This window comes from Physella acuta, unplaced genomic scaffold (genome assembly GCF_028476545.2).
Source record: "Physella acuta isolate Inbredline_101_S28 unplaced genomic scaffold, ASM2847654v3 ptg000049l, whole genome shotgun sequence".
In the NCBI taxonomy this organism is placed as follows: Eukaryota; Metazoa; Mollusca; class Gastropoda; family Physidae; genus Physella; species Physella acuta.
In genome coordinates, this window is record NW_026731569.1 from 839,178 (window position 1) to 860,163 (window position 20,986).

General features: G+C 41.3%; 1 protein-coding gene across 4 annotated transcripts; it reads left to right on the forward strand.

The window, feature by feature from the left end:
* The first annotated feature begins 948 nt into the window (after positions 1-948).
* On the forward strand, positions 949-19,049 carry LOC131945507 (carbonic anhydrase 1). Of its 4 annotated transcripts, none has more exons than XM_059306378.1 (9): positions 949-1,042; positions 4,632-4,824; positions 5,735-5,773; positions 7,768-7,941; positions 8,426-8,577; positions 10,190-10,282; positions 13,055-13,121; positions 14,273-14,430; positions 18,007-19,049. In XM_059306378.1, the coding sequence occupies exons 2-9, from the start codon at positions 4,758-4,760 to the stop codon at positions 18,214-18,216; spliced, it is 960 nt and encodes a 319-aa protein (XP_059162361.1). In that variant the 5' UTR covers positions 949-1,042; positions 4,632-4,757; the 3' UTR covers positions 18,217-19,049. The 4 variants fall into 4 exon arrangements, with proteins under 4 accessions (XP_059162361.1, XP_059162359.1, XP_059162362.1 ...); XM_059306376.1 differs by having other exon boundaries at positions 4,678-4,824; XM_059306379.1 differs by lacking the exon at positions 5,735-5,773 and having other exon boundaries at positions 4,678-4,824.
* The last annotated feature ends 1,937 nt before the right edge of the window (positions 19,050-20,986 follow it).

Below are 20,986 nucleotides of genomic sequence, written 5' to 3' on the forward strand. Positions count from 1 at the left end.
TACCCAGTCAGTTTAATAGATATCAGATCTTACCCAGTCAGTTTAAAATAGATAGCAGATCTTACCCAGTCTGTTTAAAATAGATAGCAGATCTTACCCAGTCAGTTTAATAGATATCAGATCTTACCCAGTCAGTTTAATAGATAGCAGATCTTACCCAGTCAGTTTAATAGATAGCAGATCTTACCCAGTCAGTTTAAAATAGATAGCAGATCTTACCCAGTCAGTTTAATAGATATCAGATCTTACCCAGTCAGTTTAAAATAGATAGCAGATCTTACCCAGTCAGTTTAAAATAGATAGCAGATCTTACCCAGTCAGTTTAATAGATAGCAGATCTTACCCAGTCAGTTTAATAGTTAATCGACTATCTGGGTGTTGTAGATCAAATCTGGCAACTTTAGTTATACCATCAGAAAATCTGGAAACTTTCGTTATGCAAGTAGAAAATCTGGCAACTTTAGTTATACCATCAGAAAATCTGGCAACTTTAGTTATACCATCAGAAAATCTGGCCGAATTGACAAATAAACAAAAGTAATCCAATTTTAAAATATAATTGTATAGTAACTAGCAAATAATGCCCCCCCCCCTCCCTAAGATAGTAGCTAGTAAAAAATATGTCGATATTTGATGTGCGATCACCCTTGACTACTAGCTCTAAAGAACTGACATTTGGTTTTATTTCAAATAAACTTATAATTTAAAGGCTGTGTTTTATTATACCAAGCAAGATGTTGGATGTGCTTGCATGTGTTGTTGGTTAGTGTCTACTTGCAATATTTTATTTGTTTCTCTCAGTAAGAAAAGACACGTGTCGAAGGCTCATTAAATGCGCCTCATCTAGACCAGATTTCGCACCAAATGAACGCTACGGTGCAGTCGATGTTTACACTAGGAAATAAAAGTTCCCGGAAGTTTCAAGCTATTGTGTACAAAGTTAGTGTACAGCCCGATTTCATACTTTCAGATTGTTTTGTTTTTATCATCTGACTCTCTAGAAAAGTTTTAGGATCTCAGCGACTGTGGGCGCCCCTCTAGTGTAAGTCCTGGATAAGTTGTTGTCGTCTGGTTGTTTTAAATTAATAGAGGCACCTGTGTTTAATGATGTTGAGAGGTTCGTCATGTTATTGTGGCGTTGTTAGTTTCATTGTCAGGTTTGACAATATCGATGCTGTGAGTGGCGTCGCTGCAATAATCCTCTCCACTAACACACTAACAGCCACTGACTCTTTGTCTAACTACTATATTTGATAAATAAATTAGAGAAAACTCAGACGCTACTTTCTGTGAGGCTCATAATGATCTTGCCAGGCTAATATTAAACCACAACAAAGATCTTGTTAGGCTAATGTTAAACCATAATGATCTTGTTAGGCTAATGTTAAACCATAATGATCTTGTCAGGCTAATGTTAAACCAGAATGATCTTGTCAGGCTAATGTTAAACCAGAATGATCTTGTTAGGCTAATGTTAAACCATAACGATCTTGTTAGGCTATTGTTAAACCGTAATGATGTTGTTAGGCTATTGTTAAACCATAATGACGTTGTTGGGCCATTGTTGAACCAAAATGATCTTGTAAGGTTAATGTTAAATCGTAATCATTTTGTCAGGCTAATGTTTAACCATGAAGATCCTTTCAGGCTAATATTTAAAATTAAACCTAAACAATGATGTTTTGGAAAGAAATAATTCAAATATCGTTTAAAATTCGGTAAGAAAATATTTTGGGTTCACGGGTAGAAAGTGAAGCACTTGATTCATGTCTGGCCATCAGGATATCATTGTTTGGGTTCATGCTAGGTTTGTTGTTAGGGTCGTGGGGACGGCTAAACCCAACAGTCCCGAGTCATGACCTCATTAGCCGAGGCTCATTAGCTGGGGACAGCAACACATCTAGAAAGTTTAAAAAATCAAACAACTTTAAAAAGTCGGAGTTAACAAGTGGATGACATGTTGGAATTTGATACTTAAACATGTTGGCGTGTGATACTTTAACATGTTGGCGTGTGATACTTAAATTGGCGTGTGATACTTAAACATGTTGGCGTGTGATACTTAAACATGTTGGCGTGTGATACTTAAACATGTTGGCGTGTGATACTTAAACATGTTGGCGTGTGATACTTAAACATGTTGGCGTGTGATACTTAAACATGTTGGCGTGTGATACTAAAACATGTTGGCGTGTGATACTTAAACATGTTGGCGTGTGATACTTAAACATGTTGGCGTGTGATACTTAAACATGTTGGCGTGTGATACTTAAACATGTTGGCGTGTGATACTTAAACATGTTGGCGTGTGATACTTAAACATGTTGGCGTGTGATACTTAAACATGTTGGCGTGTGATACTTAAACATGTTGGCGTGTGATACTTAAACATGTTGGCGTGTGATACTTAAACATGTTGGCGTGTGATACTTAAACATGTTGGCGTGTGATACTTAAACATGTTGGCGTGTGATACTTAAACATGTTGGCGTGTGATACTTAAACATGTTGGCGTGTGATACTTAAACATGTTGGCGTGTGATACTTAAATTGGCGTGTGATACTTAAACATGTTGGCGTGTGATACTTAAACATGTTGGGATGTGATACTTAAACATGTTGGCGTGTGATACTTAAACATGTTGGCGTGTGATACTTAAACATGTTGGCGTGTGATACTTAAACATGTTGGCGTGTGATACTTAAACATGTTGGCGTGTGATACTTAAACATGTTGGCGTGTGATACTTAAATTGGCGTGTGATACTTAAACATGTTGGCGTGTGATACTTAAACATGTTGGCGTGTGATACTTAAATTGGCGTGTGATACTTAAACATGTTGGCATGTGATACTTAAACATGTTGGGATGTGATACTTAAACATGTTGGCGTGTGATACTTAAACATGTTGGCGTGTGATACTTAAACATGTTGGCGTGTGATACTTAAATTGGCGTGTGATACTTAAACATGTTGGCGTGTGATACTTAAACATGTTGGCGTGTGATACTTAAACATGTTGGCGTGTGATACTTAAACATGTTGGCGTGTGATACTTAAACATGTTGGCGTGTGATACTTAAACATGTTGGCGTGTGATACTTAAACATGTTGGCGTGTGATACTTAAACATGTTGGCGTGTGATACTTAAACATGTTGGCGTGTGATACTTAAACATGTTGGCGTGTGATACTTAAATTGGCGTGTGATACTTAAACATGTTGGCGTGTGATACTTAAACATGTTGGCGTGTGATACTTAAACATGTTGGCGTGTGATACTTAAACATGTTGGCGTGTGATACTTAAACATGTTGGCGTGTGATACTTAAACATGTTGGCGTGTGATACTTAAACATGTTGGCGTGTGATACTTAAACATGTTGGCGTGTGATACTTAAACATGTTGGCGTGTGATACTTAAACATGTTGGCGTGTGATACTTAAACATGTTGGCGTGTGATACTTAAATTGGCGTGTGATACTTAAACATGTTGGCGTGTGATACTTAAACATGTTGGGATGTGATACTTAAACATGTTGGCGTGTGATACTTAAACATGTTGGCGTGTGATACTTAAACATGTTGGCGTGTGATACTTAAATTGGCGTGTGATACTTAAACATGTTGGCGTGTGATACTTAAACATGTTGGCGTGTGATACTTAAACATGTTGGCGTGTGATACTTAAACATGTTGGCGTGTGATACTTAAACATGTTGGCGTGTGATACTTAAACATGTTGGCGTGTGATACTTAAACATGTTGGCGTGTGATACTTAAACATGTTGGCGTGTGATACTTAAACATGTTGGCGTGTGATACTTAAATTGGCGTGTGATACTTAAACATGTTGGCGTGTGATACTTAAACATGTTGGCGTGTGATACTTAAACATGTTGGCGTGTGATACTTAAACATGTTGGCGTGTGATACTTAAACATGTTGGCGTGTGATACTTAAACATGTTGGCGTGTGATACTAAAACATGTTGGCGTGTGATACTAAAACATGTTGGCGTTTGATACTTAAACATGTTGGCGTGTGATACTTAAACATGTTGGCGTGTGATACTTAAACATGTTGGCGTGTGATACTAAAACATGTTGGCGTGTGATACTTAAACATGTTGGCGTGTGATACTTAAACATGTTGGCGTGTGATACTTAAACATGTTGGCGTGTGATACTTAAACATGTTGGCGTGTGATACTTAAACATGTTGGCGTGTGATACTAAAACATGTTGGCGTGTGATACTAAAACATGTTGGCGTGTGATACTTAAACATGTTGGCGTGTGATACTTAAACATGTTGGCGTGTGATACTTAAACATGTTGGCGTGTGATACTTAAACATGTTGGCGTGTGATACTTAAACATGTTGGCGTGTGATACTTAAAGATGTTGGCATGTTGGTCAAAAATCCACCATCACCATATTACAATTAAGAAGTAGTTCGGGTCATGATAGATCATCCAGGATAATGTCATTTTGTGGGTGATTATTCGGGTCAGCGTTATGGTACCATTCTAGTGGATATGTCCTGTGTGAAGTGCCTGATTTTTTATTGGACAGTACGAACAATGTACAAGTACTAACCCTCTTCTTTTGTAACTAAACCATTCAGTTAATCTCTACTGATGACAAAGTGGCTTGTATGGCATTTTTTCTAGCTAATTAGCGTGTCTGAAGGTGGGAGTGCTTTGTGCCAAGGTCCACCGTTTGTCAAGTTCCAGACATCACAGGATGGAAGATGACATGGTTTAAACTTGTCATTTTTCTTGGACATCTTTTTCTATACAAGCCCAGACTGACAGCAGGTATGTGAACACACACCCCCACATCTCTCTCACACCCCCACATCTCTCTCACACCCCCACATCTCTCTCACACCCCCACATCTCTCTCACACCCCCACATCTCTCTCACACCCCACATCTCTCTCACACCCCACATCTCTCTCACACCCCCACATCTCTCTCACACCCCACATCTCTCTCACACCCCACATCTCTCTCACACCCCACATCTCTCTCACACCCCACATCTCTCTCACACCCCCACATCTCTCTCATAACCCCACATCTCTCTCACACCCCCACATCTCTCTCACACCCCACATCTCTCTCACACCCCCACATCTCTCTCACACCCCCACATCTCTCTCACACCCCACATCTCTCTCACACCCCCACATCTCTCTCATAACCCCACATCTCTCTCACACCCCCACATCTCTCTCACACCCCCACATCTCTCTCACACACACCGACATCTCACACCCCACGCCTCTCATTACATGTTCTAATTTTAAATATACACATGTAAATACAAGATCTAAACACGAAAATGTCGAGTTGTGACAGTGTTGTGACAGTGTTGTGACAGTGTTGTGACAGTGTTGTGACAGTGTTGTGACAGTGTTGTGACAGTGTTGTGACAGTGTTGTGACAGTGTTGTGACAGTGTTGTGACAGTGTTGTGACAGTGTTGTGACAGTGTTGTGACAGTGTTGTGACAGTGTTGTATGATGTGCGCCAGTGTCAATTGTGTGATGAAACTGCCACACCTAAGTAATCTGCAACATATACACATATATAGACATACATACATGCTTACTTATATATATATATATATATATATATATATATATATATATATATATATATATATATATATATATATATATATATATATATATATATATATATATATATATATATATTGCTAGGAAATGACTGGAGCTACAATACCCACGAGAAGGGGAGAGGTAGGTTCCCTTTTCGTCAAAATTGTTTAGCGTTTGGTTAATTTTTTTTTCTTGCGCTTCATGTCCTGACAACTTGTCCCTTGCAGTGGTGTAGGTAGGGCGGGGGCGGGGGTGTGGGGTGTTAGGGTGGGGTGGTTGGAGGCAGCATTAAAAATTTTGAATGTTTTTGAACCACTGTCATTCCAGAATGTGTGGAAATGTGTGTTTGTGTGTGTGTGTGAGATAGAGAGAAAGGAAACAATTATTGACCCCTCCTCTCCTGACCACTGACCCCATGTGTTCTTAAGGTCTTGACCACTGACCCCATGTGTTCTTAAGGTCCTGACTACTGACCCCATGTGTTTTTAAGGTCCTGACCACTGACCCCATGTAAGGTCCTGACTACTGACCCCATGTAAGGTCCTGACTACTGGTCCAATGTGTTCTTAAGGTCTTGACCACTGACCCCATGTGTTCTTAAGGTCTTGACCACTGACCCCATGTAAGGTCCTGACTACTGGTCCAATGTAAGATCCTGACTACTGACCCCATGTGTTCTTAAGGTCTTGACCACTGACCCCATGTGTTCTTAAGGTCTTGACCACTGACCCCATGTGTTCTTAAGGTCTTGACCACTGACCCCATGTGTTCTTAAGGTCCTGACCACTGACCCCATGTGTTCTTAAGGTCCTGACCACTGACCCCATGTAATGTCCTGACCACTGGCCCCATGTAAGGTCCTGACTACTGACCCCATGTAATGTCCTGACCACTGACCCCATGTAATGTCCTGACCACTGACCCCATGTAATGTCCTGACTACTGACCCCATGTAAGGTCCTGACCACTGACCCCATGTAAGGTCTTGACCACTGACCCCATGTGTTCTTAAGGTCTTGACCACTGACCCCATGTGTTCTTAAGGTCTTGACCACTGACCCCATGTGTTCTTAAGGTCCTGACCACTGACCCCATGTGTTCTTAAGGTCCTGACCACTGACCCCATGTAATGTCCTGACCACTGGCCCCATGTAAGGTCCTGACTACTGACCCCATGTAATGTCCTGACTACTGACCCCATGTAAGGTCCTGACTACTGACCCCATGTAATGTCCTGACCACTGACCCCATGTAATGTCCTGACTACTGACCCCATGTAAGGTCCTGACCACTGACCCCATGTAAGGTCCTGACTACTGGTCCCATGTAATGTCCTGACTACTGACCCCATGTGTTCTTAAGGTCCTGACTACTGACCCCATGTAAGGTCCTGACTACTGACCCCATGTAAGGTCCTGACTACTGACCCCATGTAATGTCCTGACCACTGACCCCATGTAAGGTCCTGACTACTGACCCCATGTAAGGTCCTGACTACTGGTCCCATGTAATGTCCTGACCACTGACCCCATGTGTTCTTAAGGTCCTGACTACTGACCCCATGTAAGGTCCTGACTACTGACCCCATGTGTTCTTAAGGTCCTGACTACTGACCCCATGTAAGGTCCTGACTACTGACCCCATGTGTTCTTAAGGTCCTGACTACTGACCCCATGTAAGGTCCTGACTACTGACCCCATGTAATGTCCTGACCACTGACCCCATGTAAGGTCCTGACTACTGACCCCATGTGTTCTTAAGGTCCTGACTACTGGTCCCATGTAATGTCCTGACTACTGACCCCATGTGTTCTTAAGGTCCTGACTACTGACCCCATGTAAGGTCCTGACTACTGACCCCATGTGTTCTTAAGGTCCTGACCACTGACCCCATGTAAGGTCCTGACTACTGACCCCATGTAAGGTCCTGACTACTGACCCCATGTAAGGTCCTGACTACTGACCCCATGTGTTCTTAAGGTCCTGACCACTGACCCCATGTAAGGTCCTGACTACTGACCCCATGTAAGGTCCTGACTACTGACCCCATGTAATGTCCTGACTACTGACCCCATGTAATGTCCTGACTACTGACCCCATGTAATGTCCTGACTACTGACCCCATGTGTTCTTAAGGTCCTGACTACTGGTCCCACATACACCAAGTCTGCAGTGGATTCGAACAGTCTCCCGTCAACATCGACACGGAGTTCATGGTCTACGACACCACGTTGGCCTACTTTAACTTCACTGAGTACGCCCACAAGCAGGGGGTACACCAGATCTTATCCACCATCAACGTCATTACAGGTCAGTCCAACGACCAGATACTACACACTCACCTGCAGATACTACACACTCACCTGCAGATACTACACACTCACCTGCAGATACTACACACTCACCTGCAGATACTACACACTCACGTGCAGACACTACACACTCACGTGCAGATACTACACACTCACCTGCAGATACTACACACTCACGTGCAGATACTACACACGTGCAGATACTACACACTCACGTGCAGATACTACATACTCACATACAAACCAACACCTTAGTTTTGTCGAATGTAAGATTTTTTTTTTTGCGTTATGTGTTGATAAATCACTGTTGTGTCAAAATTAGTTTTAGCTCATCAATAAAAAAAATGACATGACATGACATGACATGAGACAACACGACACGACAGTACATGACATAACATGACAAGACATGACATGACATGACAGAACAAAATAACATGACACGACATGAGCTGACACTGTAGCATTACATCTCATTACAGCTGTCATCACGTACTCTGGCCATAAGATCCTACTACGGGGCGGCTCCCTGCCACAAGACTTCACGCTCTACCAAGTCCATTTCCACTGGGACCCGAGAAGTGTACACAGCGGGTCAGAACATGCCATCAACGGCAGACGCTACGGCATGGAGGTATGATACACGGATACATGATACACGGATACATGATACACGGATACATGATACACGGATACATGATACACGGACTCACGTCATAGATACATGATACACGGATGCATGATACACGGACTCACGTCATTGATACATGATACACGGATACATGATACACGGACTCACGTCATTGATACATGATACACGGATGCATGATACACGGATACATGATACACGGACTCACGTCATTGATACATGATATACGGATACATGATACACGGATACTTCATACACGGATACATGATACACGGACACACGTCACTGATACATGATACACGGACACACGTCATTGATACATGATACACGGATACATGATACACGGATACATGATACACGGATACATGATACACGGACACACGTCATTGATACATGATACACGGATACATGATACACGGATACATGATACATGATACACGGATACATGATACACGGACAAACGTCATTGATACATGATACACGGATACATAATACACGGATACATGATACACGGATGCATGCTACACGGATACATGATACACGGATACATGATACACGGATACATGATACACGGATACATGATACACGGATACATGATACACGGATACATGATACACGGATACATGATACACGGACACACGTCATTGATACATGATACACGGATACATGATACACGGATACATGATACACGGATACATTATACACGGATACATGATACACGGATACATGATACACGGATACATGATACACGGATACATGATACAAGGATACATGATACACGGATATATGATACACGGATGCATGATACACGGATGCATGATAAACGGATACATGATACACGGATACATGATACACGGATAAATGATACACGGATAGATGATACACTGATACATGATACACGGATACATGATACACGGATACATGATACACGGATACATGATACACGGACACACGTCATTGATACATTATACACGGATACATAATAAACGGATACTTGATACACGTATACATGATAAACGGATACATGATACACGGACACACGTCATTGATACATGATACATGGATACATGATACACGGATACATGATACACGGATACATGAAAAACTGATACATGATACACGGACACACGTCATTGATACATTATACACGGATACATGATACACGGATATGTACAATGCAAACTTAATAGTAACGATGCTTCTCTAAATATGCTTCTTCTGTTAATATTACATTTGGATGTAGCATTGTTTTCTTTATCGTTAGCACTTTTACGTCATGGTGTCACCCCCACACCCTTGTAATAATTGTCGATTTGTACTTTATTTAGCTGTAATTAATCAATTAATGGAACAGGCAAAAAGCTTTTTCTGCTGTAAATTTTGCAATCTAATGCCATGGTGTCACCCCCCCCCCCCCACCCTAAGTAGTGTCAGACCCCCGCCCCGACCTCGCTACGCCTATATATATATATATATATATATATATATATATATATATATATATATATATATATATATATATATATATATATATATATATATATATATATATATATATATATATATATATATATATATATATATATACGTATTTCAGATGCAAATAATTCATTATCGAAGTGACTATAGAAGCCTAAATCAGGCAATACAGCAAAAGTTTAGTGTGGCAATTGTTTCTTTTTTGTTTAAGGTAAAAATAAATATGTGTGTTCTCTGTATGTGTCTGATTTTGTTTAGTATATCTCTATACTAAAACTCAAGTTTGTTTACATGTTTGAATATTTATTTGTTTTTTTTTTGTTTTGTTTTTTTGTTTGTCTGATTGAATACTGGAGAGAATTGGCGCTAGGTGGAGAGTTGTAATATAGTATGTAGGTAGAGAACAATTTTTGTTTTCAGACAGTCTGTTAATTACAAATTTATTTAAAGACGTTAATTAATTTTTGGTGTATTCATTGGTAGATGAACCACATTAATTTTTCAAACAATGGCTTTACCTTGACTGAATAGTGACGTCACATGAAATGTTTACTTTTTAGTACAATAAGATGGCGGCTTCCATCATAGACTTTGTGGCCCATTCAAAAGTTTAACGCGTTCTAAAGCTAATTTTCTGTCGGCCATAAATTTAACAATACGTCCGTTAGCTGTTTTTATTACGTTCCAACACTTATATAAATTTTCAACTGTCTTTTTTATTTAGTTTACAATAAATTTCTCTAGCTCTACAATCTGTCCGAGAAAGTTATCTATTTATTTATAGATCTAAATATCAGGTGGCCAAGAAAGTTATTTATAGATCTAGATCTAGAATCTAGGTCAAACCAAAGATTAATTAGTTACAAACCAAAGATTAATTAGATAAAAATACAATCCATTTTATAATCATAATACATTTTTAGTCCTTAAATATTTGATATAAAACTTTGTGATTTATCTATCTAGATCTAGATCTATCTAGCTAGAATAGGTCTAATGATTAGATCTAGATTCTAGATCTAGCTAGAGTTACGCAAAAACTAGACTCAAGACTTAAGCAAACGAGTCGTAGAATCTAGACCTAGATAATTCTATCTAGATCTAGATAATTTTAGACCTTCATTATTTTATATAAATCTTTGTTTGTTTAGCTATGTAATTGGCTAATTTAAGATAAAATTTAATTTGAAAGTTACTACTGCTAGACTTAGATCTAGATCTATGCGCGTAAATCAAGTATTAAACTACACTATAAAAAAACATCAGTGACTTCACGAGTTAAATAGCTAAGTTGTTAGTTTAATCGGCTTTCATGCGGGTGGCACGGGTTCTAGACCAATACGTCAATTGTTTTTTTTCCAATTTTTTTTTACTTTTAAGATGTGAATGATGAAGTTGCCTATCTGAACTTGGCGGTATACAGGGCAGGTGAGGTAGAGTTAATCTGTTTCTTTGTCCTAAGCATATGAAGGGATAGTGTGGTCAGAGACATGCTCGGCTGGAATAGTTTTTTTTTTAAACGATAAAAACATGCTGTCTGAGACTTGGCGGGACACTGGGCAGGTGAAGTAGAGTCGAGGAGGTCACCTGTGACGTCAGTATATGAAGGGATAGTCCGAAATCGGCGTTGTCGGTGTTTTTAAAAAATAAAAAACATCTTTTTGAATGTGGGGTCTGGTTTTTTTGTGACGATAAGTGACAGACGTGATGTTTTGTTATGGATTACCCCCGAAACCCACAGTTATCCAAGGGATGACGGGTAGACTAGTAATAGACTTAAAATTTGAGATTTAATTCACTCACGCCTTCTTTTTAGCATAAGTACCCGTTCCCTCCCCTCCCACGCTCTCCATCATCACGCGTAACAGAAGTCAGTCCCAAAAACTATGACGTTAGATTTCAGCTGACCACTCCACCCAACACCCGCCATAAATTTCCTTTCATTTCCCAAGGAGAAATAACCACGTTTGGATGCTTTAATCGAAAATTTTATTTTAGTAGTTTCCATTTGTAAGACCATTTTTACTTTCTCGTATATACGAAGTATAGAGAAAGTTTTGTAATCGTGCAAAAAAAAAATTGAGATTTTACAAATCTCGACGTTTTACACCTCACTGATACGGAAAAACATAATTTTGCAATCTTGACCGTATGTCTGTGTGTCTGTCTGTGTGTCTGTCTGTGTGTGTGTCTGTGTGTAAACACGATTACTTGAGTACCGTTGCAGCTAGGTTGATGAAATTTCATATATAAGTATTTTATCAAAATCGTAAATCCTGATCAACTTTTAAGCGATTTCCGATAACCGGAAGTGGTACTTTTTCTACTTTGAATTTTTCAAAAGCCTATAACTTGAGTAATATTTGAGATAGATAAATGAAATTTCATTTGTAAGTAAAAGATCTAATTCTCTACCTTCTGTCAAATTTTGAGTGATTTCCGTTGACCGGAAGTACTAATTTACGCTATTTCCGATTTCTCAAAAAACGCATGTAAATTTATAAAGTACTAATAATATTGGGCACTAATATGCACATTTTGTTTTGGCGTTCGCTTGGTGCGCAATTCTTTTTTCTATGAGATTCTATTGTATTTTTAAAAGTTTAAATAATTAAAAATCATGTCTATATTCCGAGTTATACAAGAATATTCGAGAAAGTTTAGGGGAGATCACTCCCGGTTTATTACCCCTAGATTTTTAAAACATTATTGTGGTCACTATTAAATTCATTAATACATTTTGATTATAGTTCATAAAAAAAAAGGATTTTTAAAAAGATGCTTAATTCAGTTTGATTTTTCAAAAAGCAACAGTAGGCCTTCCCGGCATAAAAACTAATCTTTCAGATATGCTAAACTACCCCTTATGTTTCTCAGTCCAATCAATATGTTGCAAATTACTAACACATGCATATATTGTATATCAACTAACTACTGCCTTATATACACAATGTAACAACGTGTAACATTAAGTCTGTTGTAGGTAGTCCATGAAGTGAATCCAGCGTTGGACAAGCTACTCAAATATTTACCCAACCTTACACAGCACAGTGAGTCCATTTTTGTTACAAGCTTTTATTTACTGAACAATGTCTGTCTGTTTGTGGGTTTATTTTGTCCCACTTCTACTGCAGCGATTTCTCTAAAACTTTCAATATATATTAATCCACGATTATTATGCTAGAATATATTTTCTCAATCTAATTTGAATTAAAAATAGCTAAATACAATTATAAGGGGGAGGGGGGATAACACGATTAAATAACAACGATTACTCGACGATGGTGAACTGTTTTTTTCACGGCTGAATGATTTTTCTCTACCACGGACTAAGAAGGAGCAGGTAATGCTCTTTGAGAGATTGCAAGCTACTGGTCGCAAATATTTTTTGTCGTAGCCTATATGGTGCCAACTTGATTTAGAAGAAATTACTGAAAAGTAGAAAATAAATAAAATATACAACCTTTATAATAACAAGCTTTGTCGTCCAAGAAGAACGTATCTGGAAAGTTTGAACGAAATCGCCGCATTAGAAGTAGGTCAAAAATTGAGTTACAAGATTTGTCACAAACCCACAGACAATGTGAACGAAGTGAAAGCTTGTATAAAACAAATTTTTGACAAATTAAACTTAATATTTTTAATAAACTAAAAGAAAATAAGACAAACAATCAGAGCGTTGGTCGCTAAAATATGCAACCAATTTCATGAACAATAAATACTTGGATTGCGGAAATAAAGTGTTATATTTTCTTACATTCAGCTCATTCTAAAGATTACGTTTATAGAGTTTTTTGTTTGTTTTATTTTTGCTTTGATGGTATAGAAATGTAGTCAATGTGTTAGTGAATATTGGCCAGTAAGGGGACATCTATTGGTGCAGCAGATCGTGTAAACTTTGGTAAATCTGATGTGTCTAAAGATACATGTCGTATAGCGATAAGCACCAAGGTCGCCAATCATAGAGGTGATGAAGTTGATGGTACAGATTATGGAATAGCTGATTATAAAGAAAATGGTACAGCCGATGGTAAAATGTTGGGGGTGGGGGGGGGGGGTAAAATTACATGATGGTAGAATTGATGTTAAAGCCGATTGTACATGGATGGTTCAAAAGATAAAAGGTACGTTTTTGCAACAACAAATATGACAGTCAAGTCTGATGCTGGCAAACATTCCAAAATAACTTCCTTTTTTCCAGACAGCACGTATGTACATGAATTTTCACTGTACGACCTTCTGCCTAGCACAGAGAAGATGAACTTTTACAGATACGAGGGCAGCTTGACCTACCCACCCTGTAGTGAGACGGTCATCTGGTCGGTGGCGGAACCTCTCATAAACATATCAAAATCACAGGTACTAGACGGTTGGCCGAACCTATCACAGGTACTAGACGGGTGGCCGAACCTATCACAGGTACTAGACGGGTGGCCCAACCTATCACAGGTACTAGACGGGTGGCCGAACCTATCACAGGTACTAGACGGGTGGCCGAACCTATCACAGGTACTAGACGGGTGGCCCAACCTATCACAGGTACTAGACGGGTGGCCCAACCTATCACAGGTACTAGACGGGTGGCCCAACCTATCACAGGTACTAGACGGGTGGCCGAACCTATCACAGTCACAGGTACTAGACGGGTGGCCGAACCTATCACAGGTACTAGACGGGTGGCCCAACCTATCACAGGTACTAGACGGGTGGCCGAACCTATCACAGGTACTAGACGGGTGGCCCAACCTATCACAGGTACTAGACGGGTGGCCCAACCTATCACAGGTACTAGACGGGTGGCCCAACCTATCACAGGTACTAGACGGGTGGCCCAACCTATCACAGGTACTAGACGGGTGGCCCAACCTATCACAGGTACTAGACGGGTGGCCGAACCTATCACAGTCACAGGTACTAGACGGGTAGCCGAACCTATCACAGGTACTAGACGGGTGGCCGAACCTATCACAGGTACTAGACGGGTGGCCGAACCTATCACAGGTACTAGACGGGTGGCCGAACCTATCACAGGTACTAGACGGGTGGCCCAACCTATCACAGGTACTAGACGGGTAGCCGAACCTATCACAGGTACTAGACGGGTGGCCGAACCTATCACAGTCACAGGTACTAGACGGGTGGCCGAACCTATCACAGGTACTAGACGGGTGGCCCAACCTATCACAGTCACAGGTACTAGACGGGTGGCCGAACCTATCACAGGTACTAGACGGGTGGCCGAACCTATCACAGGTACTAGACGGGTGGCCCAACCTATCACAGGTACTAGACGGGTGGCCCAACCTATCACAGGTACTAGACGGGTGGCCCAACCTACCACAGGTACTAGACGGGTGGCCCAACCTATCACAGGTACTAGACGGGTGGCCGAACCTATCACAGTCACAGGTACTAGACGGGTAGCCGAACCTATCACAGGTACTAGACGGGTGGCCGAACCTATCACAGGTACTAGACGGGTGGCCCAACCTATCACAGGTACTAGACGGGTGGCCCAACCTATCACAGGTACTAGACGGGTGGCCCAACCTATCACAGGTACTAGACGGGTGGCCCAACCTATCACAGGTACTAGACGGGTGGCCCAACCTATCACAGGTACTAGACGGGTGGCCGAACCTATCACAGTCACAGGTACTAGACGGGTAGCCGAACCTATCACAGGTACTAGACGGGTGGCCGAACCTATCACAGGTACTAGACGGGTGGCCGAACCTATCACAGGTACTAGACGGGTGGCCGAACCTATCACAGGTACTAGACGGGTGGCCCAACCTATCACAGGTACTAGACGGGTAGCCGAACCTATCACAGGTACTAGACGGGTGGCCGAACCTATCACAGTCACAGGTACTAGACGGGTGGCCGAACCTATCACAGGTATAAGACGGGTGGCCGAACCTATCACAGGTACTAGACGGGTGGCCCAACCTATCATAGGTACTAGACGGGTGGCCGAACCTATCACAGGTACTAGACGGGTGGCCCAACCTATCACAGTCACAGGTACTAGACGGGTGGCCGAACCTATCACAGGTACTAGACGGGTGGCCCAACCTATCACAGGTACTAGACGGGTAGCCGAACCTATCACAGGTACTAGACGGGTGGCCGAACCTATCACAGGTACTAGACGGGTCGCCCAACCTATCACAGGTACTAGACGGGTGGCCCAACCTATCACAGGTACTAGACGGGTGGCCGAACCTATCACAGGTACTAGACGGGTGGCCCTACCTATCACAGTCACAGGTACTAGACGGGTGGCCGAACCTATCACAGGTACTAGACGGGTGGCCCAACCTATCACAGGTACTAGACGGGTGGCCGAACCTATCACAAGTACTAGACGGGTGGCCGAACCTATCACAGTCACAGGTACTAGACGGGTTGCCGAACCTATCACAGGTACTAGACGGGTGGCCGAACCTATCACAGGTACTAGACGGGTGGCCGAACCTATCACAGGTACTAGACGGGTGGCCGAACCTATCACAGGTACTAGACGGGTGGCCCAACCTATCACAGTCACAGGTACTAGACGGGTGGCCGAACCTATCACAGGTACTAGACGGGTGGCCCAACCTATCACAGGTACTAGACGGGTGGCCCTACCTATCACAGGTACTAAACGGGTGGCCCAACCTATCACAGGTATTAGACGGGTGGCCGAACCTATCACAGTCACAGGTACTAGACGGGTGGCCGAACCTATCACAGGTACTAGACGGGTGGCCGAACCTATCACAGGTACTAGACGGGTGGCCGAACCTATCACAGGTACTAGACGGGTGGCCCAATCTATCACAGGTACTAGACGGGTGGCCGAACCTATCACAGGTACTAGACGGGTGGCCCAACCTATCACAGGTACTAGACGGGTGGCCCAACCTATCACAGGTACTAGACGGGTGGCCCAACCTATCACAGGTACTAGACGGGTGGCCCAACCTATCACAGTCACAGGTACTAGACGGGTAGCCGAACCTATCACAGGTACTAGACGGGTGGCCCAACCTATCACAGTCACAGGTACTAGACGGGTGGCCGAACCTATCACAGGTACTAGACGGGTGGCCGAACCTATCACAGGTACTAGACGGGTGGCCCAACCTATCACAGGTACTAGACGGGTGGCCCAACCTATCACAGGTACTAGACGGGTGGCCCAACCTACCACAGGTACTAGACGGGTGGCCCAACCTATCACAGGTACTAGACGGGTGGCCCGACCTATCACAGGTACTAGACGGGTGGCCGAACCTATCACAGTCACAGGTACTAGACGGGTAGCCGAACCTATCACAGGTACTAGACGGGTGGCCGAACCTATCACAGGTACTAGATGGGTGGCCGAACCTATCACAGTCACAGGTACTAGACGGGTGGCCGAACCTATCACAGGTACTAGACGGGTGGCCGAACCTATCACAGGTACTAGACGGGTGGCCGAACCTATCACAGGTACTAGACGGGTGGCCGAACCTATCATAAACATATCACAGTCGTGGGATAACTGTGTTTTACTTGCCATTTATGTAATGAGATAATTAAAATAAACCTCGATGGTTTTTTTTTTGTTCTTGATCAAATTTGAGGTTTTTAGATCTTAATATAATATGAAGTTTTTTAGGTCTTGATAAAAAATAACCTTGAGGATTTTAGATTTTGGTTCAATAATATGACCTATGTGTTTTTAGGTATTGATAAAATATGACCTTGATATTTTTAGGTATTGATAAAATATGACCTTGATGTTTTTAGGTATAGATAAAATATGACCTTGATATTTTAAGGTATTGATAAAATATGACCTTGATATTTTTAGGTATTGATAAAATATGACCTTGATGTTTTTAGGTATAGATAAAATATGACCTTGAGATGCTGACATACTTTTCTCTCTCCGGGCAGTTGGAACAGTTTTACCAGTTCAACCCGAACACCTTCAAGTCATTACACAACAACCGCGCAATACAACCTCTCAACGGTCGCATTGTACTCACCACCAAGGTCAACCAGCGGACAAGAAAGAGCAAAAATGGCGCTGGCACCAGGGCCTCTGTCTGCCAGAAGTTGTTGTCGTCTGCTCTGGTCCTGGCCGTGAGTTGGGTTTCCTTGTAGTCCCAGACCGTCTGGAGGAAAATTCCAGTATGGCGCTCAGTCGACGTCATCGACGTGACGACACGCATCATGTAGTCACGTGAGCACAGCTCAACAAACTTGGTTCACGTCAGGCGATACAAACAGGAAGTTCCACGTCATCCGCGACATGACAAGCTCGAGACAAGCAGTCCGTGACCACGGAGGTCACTGTCTTCATAGGTCACAAGGTCAAATAAAACTGGTCCCATTTCTAATGAATTTCTTGATCATCACTTCAAAGACCCACAAGGTCAAATAAACTGGTCCCATTTCTAATGAATTTCTTGATCGTCACTTCAAAGACCCACAAGGTTAAATAAAACTGGTCGCTGAGTATGTTATCTTGTAAAGAAATGTGATTTCCCTCGCTAAAGATCGAATAGATGTTCGCAGGCTGTGATTTAGAACAAGCTAATATGTTTTCAAATGTTCGTCTGTGTGACTGTAAAGATGGGTGACTATGTTAAGATATGTGAGGAGATGTTTTTAACGTGTGTGAATATGAAAAGATGTGTGATTGTGTAGTAAAATGTATGGCTTTGTATAAAAAAATGTATGAATATGAAAAAGAAATCTGTAAATTGTAATAAATGAAATCACCTGCTCCAACAATTCTGCACTTCATAAATAACAGATGCGCCATCTATTAATTACGTGTATTTTGTTTATATAGTAATAGCGTACCCTACCTGTCTAAGAAGAAAGGCTGACGCAATATTTTACGAGGATTTCATTAATGCGTTACCAATAGTGTTTTTTTTTAATGTTAGATGCGTGACTTCTTTTCCAAAACTGGTTTGTTGAAATGTAAATAAAGCAGGTGCTAAGTCCTCTAGTTCTTGGATTTTGGCTGTTGTGGCGCAGGTTTGAACATACGGACCTTGCTTGGTTAAATCTTCGAGTTTCGTGGGTCACCGTTTCCATATGATACGGTGCTCTTTAAAACAAATATAGGAGCCGTAGTGCTCACTAGGGAGCTAACTATTATAATAGTCCATCGTATCCATAGTGTATGGCATTCTTTATAACAAACGTAGAAGCAGCATTGCTCACGAGGGTGCCTCGGGGCGCCAAAGTGAACAATGCCGGGTCGCCGCCCCTCCGAAATTTTATTTTATTTCACATAAACTTTACCAAGAGTATTATTACCAACTTCCTATACCTGTATATATATATATATATATATATATATATATATATATATATATATATATATATATATATATATATATATATATATATATATAGTATAATATAATATATTGAAGGGTTATAACTGTTAAATATTGGACGGTTCAAAATAAGCTTCGATTATTTCCCTTCCCTTACCCAAATCTCAGAAAATTCATCAGTAAACGGTATTTTCGAAGTCCTCCATTAAAAAAAAAAATTTGTGTGTGCAAATTGTCAACATAACAAAAAAAAAACGGGACTGCTTTCTTTAGTTCCGTTTACTAGCAAACTTGATTATTAAGTTTTTAAGGAAAATAGATTACATCAAGTTTGACTTAACTGGATGCCCAATTATTTTTTTATTAATTAATTACAATTTTCTGAAATTAGTAGGCCGTCCTACTACTCTTTCTGCACTATTTTACGCGCACTATCATGTTCATTTGTTGCGCAATAGTTTTTTTTCATGCAACTCTATTGAAATTTTTTTTAATTTGAGTACCGAAAAAAAAATGCCGTTAAAAAGTTTTAATAATAAGCTTTTATGTTATAATGCACTAAAAAGGTGAAATTAAATTATATTATTATTTAAATATTTTATAATACACCACTATTTATATAACTATAAAGAAAAGGTATCCCATAGATAATGTAGTGACCCACGCTTTTCTTTATAGTTATTTAAATAGTAGTGTATTATTATATATTTATCTTCTTCTTTTTAGCTTGTTATTAAAACGTTTTGTATGCATGTTTATATTTTTGCCGCTTGATGAACACATCGAAACAGCTCACACTGTTAGAATTCTTCTTGCCACCTACTCTAGGCTGACTGTTGGGGCACCACTAGTGCCTCACTGATTGTCTTCTTTTTTCTCCGGGGGGGGGGGGGGGGAGTACATGAAATTTTTTAAAGGGGCGGACTAAAATTTCCGGGAGGGGGGGTGGACACTAAAAATATTTTTTTTCTGTATAAAATCCATTTCGTTGGGGAGGGGGGGGGGGTCGGACTACCAGGCATCACTTCGGGGTGGGGGGGGGTGGTCGGACTACATCCCACCCTGGAGAGATGCCTGGAAGAAGCACTGCTTCTTCATTTCTCAGTGCCTCTCCCAGCGTCAGACCCGTCCATTGCTCTCATTACCTCCCTTACCCTACTCTCTTCCGTTTTCCCTGCACCATTGGCGAAGTTAGAGAGGGGGGGGGGGGGGGCAGATGATGCTCCTGGTGCAGAATTGAACAGTAACCCCGGAAAATATCTAGACTTTCACTAAGGGTAGGGAGGGGGGTGAAGAATGGGGGTGACAGTTTAAAAACGACACACGTATACCCCTCAACAATTGAAATCAATTGTCTTTTTTTTCTGTCACCTTTGTCCTATCAGATTATTTTTGCGACTTTTGTCCTATATTCCCCCCCCCCCCCCCCCCCCCCGAACAGTGTGGCCTACATAGGACGTAGATAAGACCGAGCGAGATTTAAATTTCAAATCTGTCGATGAATTGTGTGGGAGAGGGGGGGATAAGGGGATTTCCCTGAGTTTCTGTTGATATATGACACACTAATTTGATCCTGC